The sequence below is a fragment of the Pongo pygmaeus genome, chromosome 22 (assembly GCF_028885625.2).
Source record: "Pongo pygmaeus isolate AG05252 chromosome 22, NHGRI_mPonPyg2-v2.0_pri, whole genome shotgun sequence".
Taxonomy (NCBI): domain Eukaryota; kingdom Metazoa; phylum Chordata; class Mammalia; order Primates; family Hominidae; genus Pongo; species Pongo pygmaeus.
This window is the reverse complement of record NC_072395.2, coordinates 57,620,714-57,638,680: the sequence shown is the minus strand read 5'-3', so window position 1 is coordinate 57,638,680 and position 17,967 is coordinate 57,620,714. Positions and strand designations below refer to the sequence as shown.

The window sequence follows — 17,967 nt, the reverse complement described above, 5'->3', positions numbered from 1 at the left end:
CATTCGGGGTGGCCGATACCCCATTTTACAGACGTGCAATTTGTAAGTCATAGAGGGTTTGCACAATGGGTGCGTGTCTGCACCACTGCAGAGACGCAGGGATCTGGACTGCTTAGCTTCACTCTGGAATCCATGGTCATTACCACTGTGCCAAATTATACTGGGGCTTGAGGGTTCAATAAGTGATTCATCCTGAAGTCCTGAACCAGCTGGGACAGAGAAGATGGATGAAAACTTCAGCCACGTTGGCCTCTGCAGAGCATGGCCCAGGAGTGTGACCGCAGTGGACTTCCTGACACCACACTTCAGAAGTGCCCACTTCACACAAGTAGCACTAGTGGCCACAGGCCACCTCCTCTGCAGACGGAGCGCAGCCCAGGAGGACCCATCACGGAGTGGGGCGTGAGCTACTCATATCTGGTTCCTCTCCCACGCTGAGGGTCTGATCAGTCTCACCCCTGCAGAGGCAGCTTGGGGGAAAGTGAGGAGCTGGCGTGAAATTCCAGGATGCCCCTGCACTTGGGAGGCAGCGGGCAGGAGTGTGGATGGCACGCTCCTCCTCACGCTCCAGCTCTGTTCTCTTGATAGATTGGCCACAGCGCTTTATTCTACGGTGGTGTCACACGGTAGGGGGCTGAGCCATCTCTCAGGGCAGAGCTACTCCCTCCATCCCAGGCAGCACCCAGGGGCACCCTCTGCTCCTGTGTGGGTCCTCCTGTGCCTGCTGGTGGTGGATACAGGTGATTCCTGCCAAGAAGCCTTTGGACAAGTCAGACACCACGTTAATGAAATCCCCTCCAAGGCTGAAGACCAAGTGGGGTCTCAGAGCTGTGGACAGAACTTAGAAGTCTATGGACCCAGAGCTGATCTGTGGCCATGTGGGAGTGACCTTAAGGCCTAGGGACAAGCCGGGTGAGGCCACAAGTTCACAGGCAACTCCTTTCACTGCTGTAGTTCAGAATCACACTTAAAAACCAAGAGAATTGGGGCAGCCACAGTGACCACATGTTCCTATGTGACCTAGTCACCAAGTAATCCATTTTAAAGGTTGGTTGTCTTACGAGTCGACTACAGAAGAACGAGGATGCGTCTTTGATATTTACCTGCTCCTTTACCTTCCCCCATCCCCCCTACTCTTCTGTGCAGGTCAGGGTCCACCTGGCCTCGTCCTAGTCAACCGAAAGCACATCTCCACGTCGCCTGCAGCGCACATCTGCAGGGGAGGATTTCTCCCAGCTTTTGCTCTTCTGAACAGGTTTTCACTTCAATCTCAGTTTCTGGGGTTTTTTGAGACCCTTCTTGCTCGGTCACCCAGGCTGAAGTGTGATGGTGCAGTCATAGCTCACTGCAGCTTCGAACTCCTGGGCTCAAGCTATCCTCCTGCCTCATCCTCCTGAATAGTTGGGACTGCAGGTGCACACCGCCACACCTAGCTAATTTTTAAATTTTCTGTAGAGATGTGCTCTTGCTTGTTGCCCAGGCTGGTCTACAACTCCTGGGCTCAAGAGATCCTCTTGCCTCGGCCTTCAAAGTGCTGGGATTAGAGGTGTGAACCACAGTGCCCGGCCCGGCCTCAATCTCAGTTTTGAAGCACGTTCTTCATAGATGTGGACTTCTGGATTGCCAGTTCTTGTTGCTCAGCATTTTAAAGATGCGTCTCCATTGTTTCTCACGAGAAGCCAGGGTGTTTTTCTTATCCTTGTTCCTTTGTATGTAAAGTGTCTTCCTGTCACTGCTTTTGAGATTTTTGTCTTCATTTTTGGTTTTCATCACTTTATAATGTGCCTGGATGTGGTTTTCTTCCTATTTATCCTACTGGGGGTTTTCTGAGATTCCTGGATTTGGACGTTGTTGATTTTTGAAGTCAAATTTGGTGTATTTAAAATTTTTAACTACTGTACTTTTCAGTTCTAGGATTCCCATTTTAAAAAATGGTTTCAATTACTCTATTGAGATTCCCTATTTATCCATTCATGAAGACAATGTTTTCCTTTAATTATTTGAACAGTTTTCTTGGATTTTTTGGAACATGTTTGTAATAGCTGCTTACAGTCATCATTTGCCATGTCCAATATCTAGACCATCTCAGGTTTATTTTTTTTTAACAGCGAATTAAATTTACCTATATCTTTTAATACCTGATGATTTGTTTTTTGAGACAGGTCTTGCTCTGTTGCCCTGGCTGGAGTGCAGTGGTGTGATCATAACTCATGGCATCCTCAACCTCCCAGGCTCAATAGACCTTCCTGCCTCAACCTACCGTGTAGCTGGGACCACAAGCATGCACCACCATGTCTGGCTAATTTTTAACCATTTTTTTGTAGAGACAGAGTCTCACTATGTTGCCCAGGCTGGTCTCAAACTCCTAGCCTCAAGCAATCTTCCCATCTTGGCCTCCCAAAGTGCTGGGATTACAGGCATAAACAACCGTGCCTGTCCAATATCTGATGATTTTGATTGTGTATGAGGTATTATAATAATGCATTTACAGACTCTGAGCTGTATCATGTTTCTGATTTTTCTTCTAGCTGTCAGTTACTGGAGAATGACCTTAATCTTGTGAGTTTTTGTTCAACACTTTGCTAGGGTGGATCTCTGGGAAGTATCTACAACTTGGAACACTCTGTATCTTGGTGGGACTCACATTCCAAACTGTCTTCCCTAAAAATCCTATTCTGAATTGGTTTAGGCTTTGTTCGGGCTGGCCTAGGCGGGTCTCACTGTAGTCTGTGGTCCTTACTCATTTGGTGCTGGGCTGTAGGGGGTCTCGGCTGGATGTCGATGTGGGGGCTGGAGGGAGGCTTCACTCTCAATCCTCTAGCAGCTTCTCTCTGGTGAGCCTGTGGTGGCCTTGCCCTGGGAATGCACAGCCCTGCCCCATTCCACAGATTCACAGTCAGTTCCCACACTGCGGGGCCTGCTCTCCACACGGATCCTTCTTTCCACTTCTCTGCTCCTCGGACTCCAGGGCTTCAACTGCATGGGCACTGGTCCCTTCCTCCTCGGCAGAGTTGGGCCACTGTATTTTGCTCTGACTCCAGCTGGTGACACTGCATTTTGGAAGCCTGCCCCAGCAGAGAGCTGGGAAATGGGAGTTTATCTCCTAAGTTTCTTCTCTCTCAGGAAGCACGGTCTGCACTGCTGGTTGGCAGCTGCCTGAAAATGAGCATCTCCTAAATCTCAACTGTATAGCTGATAGAGTAGCCAGCTTTGCATCACTCACTCCAGCAGGTTTCCCAGTATGATTACATTGTCTATATTCAGTTCTGGTCTCTTCCCCAAAGTTTCTGGTTGATGCAACAGAAGTTGTGGTTCGAGGAGGTCTTTTGGGTACCACTCATGTCTGCTTCAGTGTAGAACTAATGAACGGAGGCAGATATCAGGCAGGTGGAGCTAAAACAGCCTGTGCATCACCGATAAATTTGGGCAGGTTTCCAAATGTAACAAGAGCTTGAAGAAGGTGCAATTAGTCATGAAACAAAGGGCCAAATAAAAAACATGAGCATCTACAACAGAAAACTGAGTTCCAGGAAACAGCCTTGAGGAAGAAAAACAAGGAAGACAACAGGTACGCGCTTCTGTGCTGTGGGGATGCCTGGGTCCAGGTATAAAGGCTGCCCAGGGAAGCTGTCCCCAGACATCACTGCCCTCTGCCTCGACCTTATGCAGCCACACGCCACCATGTGCCACACCAGCTGCTCCTCAGGCTGCCAGCCAGCCTGCTGTGTGCCCAGCCCCTGCCAGGCATCCTGTTATGTCCCTGTGGGCTGCCAGTCCTCCGTGTGCGTGCCCGTGAGCCTCAAGTCAGCCGTGTGCATGCCCGTGAGATGTCAGTCCTCTGTGTGTGTGCCTGTGAGCTACAGGCCCATTGTGTGCGTGGCCCCCTCCTGCCAGTCCTCCCTGTGTGTGCCTGTGAGCTGCAGGCCCGTCGTGTATGCGGCTCCCTCCTGCCAGTCCTCTGGGTGCTGCCAGCCTTCCTGCACCAGCGTCCTCTGCAGACCCGTCTCCTGCAGCACCTCTTCCTGCTGCTGAGCGTGAATCTCCAGACCTGCTGCTCCCCGTGCAGATGAGGCCACACCTGTACACTCCCTGGATGAGTCCTCAGTTGGTCTTCTGCACATGGTGCAGGTGAAAAGCATGCTCAGTGAACCCTCTGAATTCTGGATCGAGAATGTGACAGAATGATCTGGAGCCCTTGCTGACCTTGCCCATCCCCCCAGGGAAGTCTGGGGTCCCAGAGTCATTCTCTGACCCCATGAGAGCCAAATAAACCAGCTTTCCCCACGCAGCTCTGCGTTTCTTGTCTCTCTTTTTTATTTCCATACTCCCCGCTATCTATTCTGCTGATTACATAGAATTTGCTGCTAAACCCTTTTCAGTGATCCCTTCACCCAGTGCTCATCAGAAGGTGGTGTCCCCGGTGAAGGGCACAGCTGCAGATTCCCATGTGGCCTCTCCCAGGGCTCCCGGGGCCCAGGTGCAGTAGCCACAGAAGTGACTTACCCGCCTGTGGTGGAGTGGTCTTGCTTCCCCACTGGCTGCCCACTCCTGCTCCAGGCCAGCAAGCCCTGCACTGATGGCCAAAGCCTCAGAGCACTGAGGATCGGGTTTCCCCACGTGGTTGGTGGACGTCCTGTTTCCCAGGTCGCGGAGGATCTCAGGTTAACAGAACTGGATTAGGTCTGTAGCACACACTCCCATCACTGATCTACATATGGCACTTTTTAAAAATTGATACATAATATCTTTACATATTTATGGGGTATATGAAATACTTTATACACAGAGGATATGTAACGATGAAATCAGGATATTCATCACCTTGTCTATCATTTCTCTATGTTGAGAACATTTTACGCTCTCTCTTCTAGCTGATTTGAGACATACAATACATTGTTAACTGTAGTCACCCTATGCTGCTATCAAATATTAGAACTTATTCTTTCTGTGTAACTGTATGTTTGTACCCATTAACCAAACTCACTTCTCCTCTAACACACACCCTTCTTCACCTCTGGTAATATCATTCTACTCTCTACTTCCATGAGATCAACTTTGTGAACTCCCACATGTGAGTGAGAACATGTAATATTTGTCTTTAATGACCTTCGGTTCCATCCATGTTGCTGCAAATGGCAGGACTTCCTTCTTTTTTATGGCTGAATAAGATTCCATTGTAAATATATACCACAGTGTCTTGATTCATTTATTTATTGATAGACACTTAGGTTGAATCTGTATCTTGGCTATTGTGAATAGTGCTGCAATAAACATGGGGGTGCAGGAATCTTTCTGATACACCAATTCCCTGTCCTTTGAATAAATGCTTAGTAGCAGGATTGCTGGATAGTATGATAGTTTTATTTTAGTTTTCTGAGAAATCTGTATACCGTTTTTGATAATGGCTGTACTAATTTACACTTCCACAAATGATGTATAAGAGTTCCCTTTTCTCCACATCTTTACCAGCATCTGTTATTTTTTGTCTTTTTGATAATAGCCATTCTAATTGGGGTAAGATGATGCTATCTCATTGTAGTTTTGATCTGCAGTTCCCTGATGATTAGTGATGTTGAGTTTTTTTTAATATACCTGTTGGCCATTTGTATGTCTTCTTTTGAGAGACGCCTATTCAGGTGCTTTGCCAATTTATTAATGGAATTATTTGTTTTGTTGTTGTTGTTGAGTTGTTTGAGTTCCTTATATATTCTGGATATTAGTCACTTGTCAGATGCATAGTTTACAAATATTTTCTCCCATTAAACAGGTTGTCTCTTCACTCTGTTGATTGTTGCCTTTGCTGTGCAGAACTTTTCAGTTTAATATAATCTCATTTGTCTATTTTGGTTTTTGTTGCCTGTGTTTTTGTAGTCTTAGCCATAAACTGTTTGCCTAGACCAATGTCCTGGAGCATTTCATTTATGTTTTCTTCTAGTAGCTTTATGGTTTTCAGTCTTATGTTTAAGGCTTTGATACATCTTGAGTTGATTTCTGTATATGATGAGAGGTAGGGATCCAGTTTCATTCTTCTGCATGTGGCTATCCAGTTTTCCCAGCACCATTTATTGAAGGGGGTGTCCTTTCTCTATTGTATGTTCTTGCCACCTTTGTTGAAAATCAACTGGCTGTAAATATATGGATTTATTTCTGGGTTCTCTATTCTGTTCCATTGATCTATGTGTCTGGTTTTATACCAATACTGTGCTGTTTAGCCTTGTAATATATTTTGAAGTCAAGTGGTGTGATGCCTACAGGTTTGTTCTTTTTGCTCAGGATAACTTTGGCTATTCAGGGTCTTTTTTGGTTCCATATGAATTTTAGGACTGTTTTTTCTGCTTCTGTGAAACATGTCATTGGCATTTTGATAGAGATTGCATTGAGTCTGTTGATTGCTTTGGATAGTATGATCTTTCTAACAATATCATTTCTTCCGATCCATGAACATGGAATGTCTTTCCATTTGTTTGTGTCTTCTTCAATTTATTTTATCAGTGTTTTGTAGTTTTCTTTGCAGAGGTCTTTCACATCCTTGGTTATATTCATTGCCAGGTATTTTATTTTTAAAATAGCTATTGTGAATGAGATTGTGTTCCATGGGCAGGTCTATGCAAACCCACCCCCAAAGTTCAAGGAAGCTGAGAGGCCACAGAAAGAGGCTGACAAATCCAGTTTCTCAGAAAGAAACATTTAATAAGGACTTAAAACAGAAGGCATGTCTGTGTCTTGGGTGGTGGTAAGATAAGCTGGTGGATCCCTGTGCCATTACCCCTCCAGACCCAAGGCTTATATACCACAAGGAAAGGGTATATGTGATTTAGAAGGGCTCTGTAGACCAGTTGAAGTAGGATAACGTCAAGGTTGTTTTGAAGCAGGATTTATAGTATGTGCTCTTATACAAGGAACAGTAGATAAACTGGAAATCTTAGTGGCCTTCTCAGAACAGGTTAACTAGAAGTCCATATGGCAGATTAGCATCCAAGATGGAGTTGTTTCAGCCTTCATGGATTGCCTTTTTGCTTACTTTTTCAGCTAGTTTGTTATTGGTGTATCGAAACACTACTGATTTTTATATGTTGATTTTGTATCCTGCAACTTTACTAAATTTGTTTATCAGTTCTAATAGTTTTTTGGTGGAGTCTTTAGATTTTTCTAAATATAAAATCATGTCATGTGCAAAGAGGGATAATTTGACTTCCTCTCTTCCAATTGGGATGGCTTTTATTTCTATCTCTTACCTGATTGCACTGGATTGGACTTCCAGTACTATGTTGAATAGGTGTATTAGTCCATTCTTACATTGCTATAAAGATATACCTGAGACTGGGTAATTTATAAAGAAAAGAGGTTTAATTGGCCCATGGTTCTGCAGGCTATATAGGAACCATAGAGGCTTCTAGGGAGGCCTCAGGAAGCTTACAATCATGGCAGAAGGCAAAAGGGGCACCAGTGCTTCACATTCTGGAGCAGTGTGGGTGGGGGGAGGGTGCTACACACTTTTAAACAACCAGATCTCACAAGAACTGATTATCATGACAATACTATCGAGAGGGATGGTGCTAAACCATTCATGAGAAATGGCCCTCATGATCCAATCACCTCCTACCAGGCCCCACCTCCAGCACTGGGGATTACATTTCAACTTTGGGTGGGGACACAGATCCAAACCATATCAATAGGAGTGATAAAAATAGGCATCCTTGACATATGTACACATGTCTCCACTTACTCATGTCGCTATGGCAGCTCCCGCATCCACCAGCAGCACCGTCCGCTGAATAGATACTACGGGCCTGTCAGTTATCGAGGGTGACCGCTGCGGCCCAGAGTTGTCTCCGTGGGAAGTTAGTCCTCCATCCACTGCGACCATGCCACCGATACTCTACTTCAGGCAGCTCTGGGTTGACTACTGGCAACATTGCTGGAGCTGGCCTTTTGTTTGTTGGTGGAGGTATTGGTGGCACTATCCTATGTGCCAAATGGGATTCCCACTTCCGAGAAAATGTAGAGAAAACCATACCTTACTCAGACAAACTCTTCGAGATGGTTCTTGGTTCTGCACCTTATAATGTTCCATTGACAAAGAAATTGACTCAGTCTGGTCCACTAAAAATCTCTAGTGTATCAGAAGTAACAAAAGATTCTAAACAGCTTGACTCACAACTCCAAAAACAAAAGGGAGATACTCCAGCTTCAGCAACAGTAGGTGATACACTGTTGGCCCCTGGGGTTCAGCATGAGGAATCTTTAAAAACTGGTCACCCTGAAATTGATGAAGGAAAACCCACACCTGCACTTTCAGAAGAAGCATCCTCATCTTCTATAAGGGAACGACCACCTGAAGAAATTGCAGCTTGCCTTGCACAACAGGAAAAACAAGAACAAGTTAAAACTAAGTCTCTAGCCAAGAGCTTAGAAGATGCTCTGAGGCAAACTGCAAATGTCCCTCTGCAGGCGATTGCAGCTCAGAACACTGTGTCCAGGCTGTCAATGCACACTCCAACATATTGAAAGCCGCCATGGACAATTCTGAGATTGAGGGCAAGAAGAAGTCTGCTAAGTGGCGCACAGTGCAAGGTGCGTTGAAGGAACGCAGAAAGGCAGTAGATGAAGCTGCCGATGCCCTTCTCAAAGCCAAGGAAGAGTTAGAGAAGATGAAAAGTGTGACTGAAAATGCAAAGAAAGAAGAGGTTGCTGGGGCCAAGCCTCATATAAACTTCACAACACGATAGTTGATCTGGATAATGTGGTCAAAAAGGTCCAAGCAGCTCAATTTGAGGCTAAGGTTGTATCTCAGTATCACGAGCTGGTGGGCCAAGCTCGGGATGACTTTAAATGACAGCTGGACAGTATTACTCCAGAAGTCCTTCCTGGGTGGAAAGGAATGAGTGTTTCGGACCTAGCTGACAAGCTCTCTACTGATGATCTGCACTCCCTGATTGCTCATGCACATCGTCACATCGAGCAGCTGAACAGAGAGCTAGCAGAACAGAAGGCCACAGAAAAGCAGCACATCACATTAGCCTTGGAGAAACAAACGCTGGAAGAAAAGCGGGCATTTGACTCTGTAGTAGCAAAAGCATTAGAACATCATGGAAGTAAAATGCAGGCTGAATAGGACAGAAAGATAGAGGAAGTCAGAGATGCCATGGAGAGTGACATGAGAACCTAGCTTCACTGACAGGCAGCTGCCCACACTGATCACTTGCGAGATGTCCTTAGGGTTCAAGAACAGGAATTGAAGTATGAATTTGAGCAGAACCTGTCTGAGAAACTCTCAAAACAAGAATTACAGTTTCGTCATCTCAGTCAAGAGCAAGTTCACAACTTTACTCTGGATATAAACACGGCCTATGCTAGACTCAGAGGAATCGAACCCGCTGTTCAGAGTCATGCAGTTGCTGAAGAGGAAGCCAGAAAAGCCTACCAACTCTGGCTTTCAGTGGAGGCATTAAAGTACAGCATGAAGACCTCATCTGCAGAAATGCCTACTGTCCCGCTGGGTAGTGCAGTTGAGGCCATCAAAGCCAACTGTTCTGATAGTGAATTTACCAAAGCTTTAACCACAGCTATCCCTCCAGAGTCCCTGACCCGTGGGGTGTACAGTGAAGAGACCCTTAGAGCCTGCTTTTATGCTGTTCAAAGACTGGCCTGAAGGGTAGCAATGATTGATTAAACCAGAAATAGCTTGTACCAGTACTTCCTCTCCTATCTGCAGTCCCTGCTTCTATTCCCACCTCAGCAACTGAAGCCACCCCCAGAGCTCTGACCTGAAGATATAAACACGTTTAAATTACTGTCATATGCCTCCTATTGCACTGAGCATGGTGATCTGGAGCTAGCAGCGAAGTTTGTCAATCAGCTGAAGGGGGAATCCAGACGAGTGGCACAGGACTTGGCTGAAGGAAGCCCGAATAACCCTAGAAACAAACAGATAGTGGAAATCCTGACAGCGTATGCCAGCGCCGCAGGCATAGGAACCACTCAAGTGCAGCCAGAGTAAGGTCTAGGAAGATTTTCGTAAAGTCGTATTTCATGTCAAGGAAATCAGCAGTGATACGTGAAGGGTTTGCAACAAGGGTCCCAGAATTGTCTAGACATGAGCAGGTTTACAAGTACTGTTCTAAATGTTAACACCTGTTGCATTTATATTCTTTCCACTTGCTATCATGTCAGTGAACTCCAGGAGTGCTTTCTTTGCAACTCGTGTAACATTTTCTGTTTTTCGGGTTTTACTGATCAGACTTGTGAGGCCAATCAAAATAATGTGTGTGATATCTACTACTGTTGATTTTGCCCTCGGAGCAAACTGAATAAACAAGATGAAAACTGAAAAAAAAAATGCATCCTTGTCTCATTCAGTTCTTAGAAGAAAGGCTTTCAGCATTTTTCCATTTAATATGATGTTAGCCGTGGGTCTGTCATACATGGCCTTTATTATTTTGAGGTATGTTTCTTCTGTACATGGTTTGTTGAGAGTTTTTATCATGAAGGATATTGAATTTTGTCAAATGCTTTTTCTGCATCTATTGAGATGCTCATATACTTTCTGTCCTTCACTCTGTTGATGTGATATATCACGTTGATTGATTTGTGTATGTTGAATCACCCTTGCATCTGTGTGATAATTTCCACTTGATCATGGTATATTATCTTTTCGATGGGCTGCTGGATTCAGTTTGCTATTATTTTGTTGAGGAGTTTCACATCTATGTTCATCGGGGATATTGGTCTGTACTTTTCTTTTTTTACTGTATTTTTGTCTGTTTTCCGTATCAAGGTAATTCTGGCCTCATAGAATGAGTTAAGAAGAGTTCCCTCCTCTTCAATTTTTTGGAACAATTTGAGGAGAATTAGTGTTGGTTCTTCATGTGTTTGGTATAATTTGGCAGTGAAGCCATTCAGGCCTGGGCTCTTCTTTGCTGGGAGACTTTTTATTACTGATTCAATCTGGTTATTCATTATTGGTCTATTCAAGTTTTCTATTTTTTTTATTCAATCTTCGTAGGTTGTATATGTCCAGGAAATTATTCATTTCCTCTAGGTTTACCAGTTTTTTAGAGCATAGTCTCTGGTAATGTTATACACACACACACACACACACACACACATATTTTAAAGACAGAATCTCCCTTTGTCACCCAGGCTGGAGTGCAATGACCCAGTCGTGGTGTGGTCATGGCTTACCACAGCCTCGACCTCCTGGGCTCAGGTGATCTTCCCACCTCAGCCTTCTCAGCATCTGAGACTACAGGCATGTGCCAACATAACTAGCTAATTTTTGTATTTTTTATAGAGTTGGGCATTTGCCATTTTGCCCAGGCTGGTCTCAAACTCCTGGGCTCAAGTGATCCACCTGCCTTGGCCTCCCAAAGTGCTAGGATTACAGGTATGAGTCACCGTGCCCAGCCAGATGATCTTTTGTATTTCCATGGTATCAGTTGTAATGCCTCCTTTTTCATTTCTGATTTTGTGTATTGGGGTCTTCTTTCTTTTTTGCTTGGTTAGCCTAGCTAGCTGTTTATTGATTTTGTTTATCTTTTTAAAAGACCAACTTTTTGTTTTGTTATTTCTTTGTATTTTTTTAAAGTCTATTTTGTTTAGCTATACACTTTATTGTCTCTTTCCTTCTACTAATTTTGGATTTGGTTTGTTCTTGCCTTTCTAGTTCCTTGAGATGCATCATTAGATTGTTTATTTGAAATCTTTCTACTTTTTTTTTTTGAGATGGAGTCTTACTGTGTTGCTCAGACTGGCCTTAAACTCCTGGGCTCAAGTTATCATCTCACCTCAACCTCCCTAGTAGCTGGGACTATAGGCACCACCACATCTACCTTTTTGATGTAGGCATTTATTACTACTAACGTCCCTCTTAGCACTGTTATTTTTGTAGCCTATAGGTTTTGATATGTCGTGTTTCCCTTTTTATTTTTTTTTGAGAAATTTTTTGATTTCCTTATTAATGTCTTCATTAACCCAGTAGTCATTCAGGAACATGTCGTTCAATTTCCACATATTTGTACAGTTTCCAAAGCTCTTCTTGTTATTGATGTCTAGTTTTAATTATTGTGGTCTGAGAAGATACTTGATATTATTTTGATTTTTTAAAGTTAGTTGAGACTTGTTTTGTGGCCAAACGTAGGGTTTGTTCTGAATAATGTTCCATGTGCTTATCAGAAGAATGTGTATTCTGCAGCTGTTAGATAAAATGTTTTTTAAATGCCTGTTAGGTCCATTTGCTTTAAAGTTCAGTATAAATCCAATTTTTTTGTTGTTGTTAATTTTCTGTCTGGATGATATGTCTAATGGTGAGAGTGGGGTGTTGAAGTCCTCAACTATTATTGTATCGGAGTCTGTCTCTTCCTTTAGATCTAATAATATTTGCTTGTATATCAGACTCTTTTGGTATTGGGTGCATATAGATTTATAATTGTAATATTCTCTTAAGAATTTCCTATATGGCTGGTCCAGTGGTGATGAATACCCTCAGCTTTTGATTGTCCATGAAAGACTTTATTTCTGTTTATTTATGGAGGATAATTTTGCTGAGTACAGTATCCTTGTCTGTCAGTTTCTTTCTTTCAGCACTTTGAATATATCATCCCATTCTCTCCCGACCTGTAAGGTTTCTGCTGAGAAATCCACTGTTAGTCTGATGGGGGTTTCCTTATATATGACTAGTTGCTTTCTTCTTGCTATTTTTAGAATTCTCTCCTTGTCTTTGACTTTTAATAGTTTGACTATAATGTGCCATGGAAAGGACCTTTTTGAATTGTATCTATTTGGGGATCTGTATTAGTACGTTCTTGCATTGCTATAAAGAACTACCTGAGACTGGGTAATTTATAAAGAAAAGAGGATTAATTGGCTCATGGTTCTGCAGGCTGTACAGGGAGTGTGGTTTGGGAAGCCTCAGGAAACTTATAATTAATGCAAAAGGCAAATGGGAAGCTGGAATGTCCTACATGGCTGGAGCAGGAGGAAGACAGAAAAGGGGGAGGTGCTACACATATTTGAACAACCAGATCTCATGAGAACTCACTATCAGGAGAACTGCAAGGGGGAAATCTTCCCCCATGATCCAATCACCTCCCCCTCAGCCCCTTCTCCAGCGCTGAGGATAACAATTCAACATGAGATTTGGGCAGAGATAGAAATCCAAACCATATCAGGATCTCTGAGCTTCCTGCATCTGAATGTTTAAATCTCTTGCTAGACTAGGGAAATTTTCACCTATCATTTTGCTAAATAGGTTTTCTTTTTTTTTTTTTTTTTTTTTTTTTGAGACGGAGTTTTGCTCTGTCGCCCAGGCTGGAGTGCACTGGCGCCATCTCTGCTCACTGCAAGCTCCGCCTCCCAGATTCACACCATTCTCCTGTCTGAGCCTCCCGAGTAGCTGGGACTACAGGCGCCTGCCACCATGCCCGGCTAATTTTTTGTATATTTAGTAGAGACAGGGTTTCACCGTGTTAGCCGGGATGGTCTGGATCTCCTGACCTCGTGATCCGCCCGCCTTAGCCTCCCAAAGTGCTGGGATTACAGGCGTGAGCCACTGTGCCTGGCCTATTTTGCTAAATAGGTTTTCTATGCCTGTGGGCTTTTCTTCGTTTTCTGGAACATCCAATATTAGCATATTTGCTCACTTTATAGTGTTCCATATGTCACATAGGCTTTGTTTATTCTTCTTTTTTTCTTTTTGTCTGACTGAGTTGTTTCAAAAGACCAGTCTTCAACTTCTGAAATTTTTTCTTCTGCTTGATCTGGTATATTGTTGAAGCTCTCAAATGGATTTTTTATTTCATGTATTGAATTATTCATTTCCAGGATTTCTGTTGGATTCTTTGGTTATGATATCTGTCTCTTTGGTGACTTTCTCATTCATATCCTGAATTGTTCTTTCTGGTTTATTTGTATTGTTTATCCTTGTTATCTTATATCTCACAGAATATCTTTAATATCATTATTTTGAATTATTTTTCTGGTAATTCATACATTTCTTTTTCATTTGAATCTGTTGCACAATTCTTGTGTCCCTTTGGAGGTGTGACATTTCCTTGTTTTTTCATGTTTCTTGAGTCCTTATATTGATATCTGCACATCTGACATAACAATCACTTCTTCCAATTTTGGGGTCTGGCTTCTTTATGAGAAGACTTTTTCCTGAAGATGTGTCTATGGTGGTGGCTGGGTGGAATACTTTAGCTATGATTCTGGGTGCATGCAGTAGTTTAGTCTCTGTGTGATTTCTTTGGCTGTGAACAGCATCACTAGTGTTTGTGATTTCCTCAGCAGCTTGGCTGTGGTTGTCAGTGGAGGCTGTGGTGAGGCTTTTCTGGGGTCAGAAACACCAGGTTGGCCAGATCTCAGGCCCCATTGGTGGCAGCAGTGGGCCAAATGTGCCTGTCCTTAGGCCCCTGGGTAGCATATGCTGGCACTGGTGTTACCATGTCCAGGCTGGCTGATTCTTGGGCCTCCAGACAGCTTGCTTGTGTGCTAGCAGTGGCAGCAGTGGGTTGGATGCATGGATGGGTCCTTGGGCCACTGGGCAGTGTGCCTGACAAGGATGATGGTAGTAGCAATGGTGGGACAGCCTTTGGGCTCTCAGACAGCACTTCCTAATGTAAGTGGTGGTTGTGACAGGCTGGGCAAGCCAGTCCCCAGGCTCCCAGGTGGCACATGCAAGTGGGCGCTGGTGGTAGTGGCAGGCTGGGTGGGCCCATCCTCAGGTCCCTGGGAGGAGTGCATAGAGGGCTGGCATTTGTAGAATGGGTGGGGGGGATCACCAGGCCCCCAGATGGTATGCTTGGGCACTGAGGGTGCAGTGCCAGGCCACGCAGTGTGCATGGACACAGGCTATGGTGAATAGTGTGGGGTAATTTATGATGGTGGGTGGCGAAAGCCTGTACTCAGGGTACATGCAAGTTCATGAACCCCTGCCTTATTGATGCATCCAGCTGGTATTGCACTCCTGCAGCCCTCTTGGGTCAGTGGGGGTTGTGGGGTTCAGTAGGGCTGAAGGGATGTGGAGATGCAAGATCTGTTGGGCCCCAGGGCAGGATGCAGACTTTTAGGGGCTGGGCTCTCAAAATGGCACCATGCTACAGCTGCTCAGGACTTGGTGGGTGTGTGAGACCCAGCGTGGGCTCTTTCTCTGGAGCAATGCCATTATGTGGCATCCTGGCAAATCCCTATGTAAGTCTCAGGGTGTGTGAAGAACAAGAGGCTCTCCCATGGCTAGGGTTTCAGGTCCATGCTGAGTCCATGGTGGAAATGTAGACAGCTGGGAATCTCTCATTTACCATTTCCCTGGACTGGGGAGTCTCTGTGGGCTCCTGACTGATTCTAGCTGGGCCAGCTGCCTCCCTTCCCTTGCCTTCTGTGCCTCAGATATTTCCTGTCGCTTCTCTGCTGAATTCCAGTGTCTCTCTCAGATGTCCCATTCAAAATGTTGTTACCTCTCACTCTTTTGGGGTCTTCTTTGTGGAATAGGCAAGTGTCAGGTGCCTCTAGTCAGCCATCTTGAGCCTGCCCACTTTTTATTGATTGATCAATTATTAATGATTATAATATAACAACCCCCCCACCTATGAACCATGAACCCACTACCTGACACAGAAACTAGAACATCATCAATAATTTACCATGAACTTCTTGGGGCAGCCACTGTTGGGATTGTGTGCCCCTTATTCTGTTACTTTCTAGAAAAAATAGAGTTGAATCACATCTCTTTGTATTCCTGAAATGTGTGTTTTCTAATTTAGTGGTTTTGAATGATATTAAAAGAGAATTATTCTGAGTAATCTTCTGAGACTTATGTCTCCCACTCTGTATAGAGTTGCTAAGGGTCCTCTACATTTCTTGTGGGTGTATTCTGTCTTCAGCGTGCCTCCTTCCTGGGGTTCTGCTGTTTCTACTTCAGGTTAAATGCTCCCCAGTAGATGGGCAGGCCTGTTGTTCCCAAGAGTCTGCTATTACAGATGGTGCTGATATAAACATTTGCAAACCCATCCCACAATCTGTTTGTTAGTGTTCTGGGGGTAGGACTTCTGGGGGTGGGACTGCTGGGGCAAAGGGCATCCGGATGTTCATCCCAACAAGGCACGCCACCTCCTGTGGGTGATCCATAAGCCAAGGAGGAGGATGGTGGGAATACTGGGACGTCTGTTTCCAGTAGCAATGGAGTGTGCTGGAACCTGATGTCATGGTCTCGGTTTTCAGCCTGGCAGCCTCAGTCCAGGCTCCAGGCTCCTTAGTCTATACTGCAGGCACACAGCTAGCTTCTCTTTAACTGAAAGTACAGCCCTCCAACCCCTCACCCTTGCCCCCTTGATGCTGAGGGGTGGAGGAGGCTCTGTGTTTGTAGCTTTGTGTTTTAGGGGAGAATGCCCAGTGTTTTATTTTTTTATTTAATTTTGTTTGAGATGGAGTCCTGCTCTGTCGCAGGCTGGAGTGCAGGGGTGCAATCTCGCCTCACTGCAAACTCCACCTCCCAGGTTCAAGTGATTCTCCTGCCTCAGCCTCCCAAGTAGCTGGGACTACAGGCGCGTGTCACCACACCCAGCTAATTTTTGTATTTTTAGTAGAGACGGGGTTTCACCATGTTAGCCAGGATGGTCTCGATCTCTTGACCTCATGATCCACCCACCTTGCCCTCCCAAAGTGCTGGGATTACAGGCGTGAGCCACCTGAGTTTGATATTACATATATGTGATGCTGTTTAATGATGTCCCACAGGCTCTTTTCATTTTTCTTAATTCTTTTTCTTCCTCTCCTTCATTTTGGATAATTTCTATTGATGTGCTTCAAGTTCATGAACTCTTCTTCAATCTCATTCTATTTTTATGTCTATCATGTGGATTTTAAAATATCAGCATTGTACTTTTTACTTCTAGCATTCCCATTTAAAAAAATAGTTTCAATTTCTCTACTGAGATTCTCTCTCTTTGATCCTGTTTGAGTTAATTTTGTATGTGGTGTGAGGTAAGGGTTAAAAATAATCTTTTGTGTGTGGATATCCTGTTTTCCCACTGCCATTTGTTAAAAAGTCTGTCCTTCCCTCACTGAAAGGTCTTGACAGCCTTGTCGAAAATTATTTGACTGTAGTTGTGAGAGTTTATTTCTGGGCTCTCTATGCTATTCCATTAGTCTATATATTGGTCTTCATGCCAGTACCACAGTTTTGATTACTGTAGCTTTGTAGTAAGTTTTGAAATCAGAAAGTGTGACTCCTCCAGCTCTGTTCTTTTTTTAAGATTGATTTGGCTATTTAGGGTCCCTTGAGACGCCACATAAATTTTAGGGTGAGTTTTTCTATTTCTGCAAGAAATGTCCTTGGGATTTTGACAGGGATTGCATTGAATCTGTAGATTGCTTTGGTTAGTATGGACATATTAACAATATTAATTTCCAATTCATGAACATGGGATGTGTTTCCATTTATTTATGTTGCCTTTAATTTCTTTCAACAATGTTTTGTAGTTTTTGTTACACAATTATTTTACTTCTTTGGTTAACTCCTGAGTATTTTATTCTTTTTAATGTATTGTAAATGGAATTGTTATTGTACTTTCCTTTTGAGATTATGCTTGTTAGTTTATGGAAATAGAACTGATTTTTGTGTTTTGCTTTTGTATCCTGCTACTTTGCTGAATTCATTTATTACTTCTAAAATTTTTGTGTGTGGAATATTTAGAGTTTTCTACATAAAAAAATCATATCATCTGTGAACACAGTTAACTTTACTTCTTGCTTTCCAATTTGGATGCTTTTTCTTTCTTTCTTCCTTTTAAAAAAAAATTGCCTAGTTGCTCTTAGTAAAACTTCTAGTACTATGCTGGCTTTGTTCCCAATATTAGCGAAAAAGCCTTCAATCTTTCACCAGTGGGTATGAGGCTTGCTGTGGGTCTTTCGTGTATGGCTTGTATTGTGTTGAGGTAGTTTTCTTCTATTCTTAGCTTGTTGATTGTTGTC

General features: G+C 43.8%; 2 protein-coding genes and 1 pseudogene across 4 annotated transcripts in view; all 3 read left to right on the top strand.

Annotated features, from left to right (window-relative positions):
* Positions 1-17,967, top strand: part of TSPEAR (thrombospondin type laminin G domain and EAR repeats) — a 215,868-nt gene that overhangs the window by 26,282 nt on the left and 171,619 nt on the right. The gene's annotated exons all lie outside the window — the stretch shown is intronic.
* Positions 3,642-4,288, top strand: LOC129022492 (keratin-associated protein 12-1). Of its 3 annotated transcripts, none has more exons than XM_054468681.1 (2): positions 3,642-3,863; positions 3,924-4,288. In XM_054468681.1, the coding sequence occupies exons 1-2, from the start codon at positions 3,664-3,666 to the stop codon at positions 4,030-4,032; spliced, it is 309 nt and encodes a 102-aa protein (XP_054324656.1). In that variant the 5' UTR covers positions 3,642-3,663; the 3' UTR covers positions 4,033-4,288. The 3 variants fall into 3 exon arrangements, with proteins under 3 accessions (XP_054324656.1, XP_054324658.1, XP_054324657.1); XM_054468683.1 differs by having other exon boundaries at positions 3,682-3,803; positions 3,864-4,032; XM_054468682.1 differs by having other exon boundaries at positions 3,682-3,846; positions 3,895-4,032.
* Positions 8,399-10,002, top strand: LOC134738979 (MICOS complex subunit MIC60-like; annotated as a pseudogene).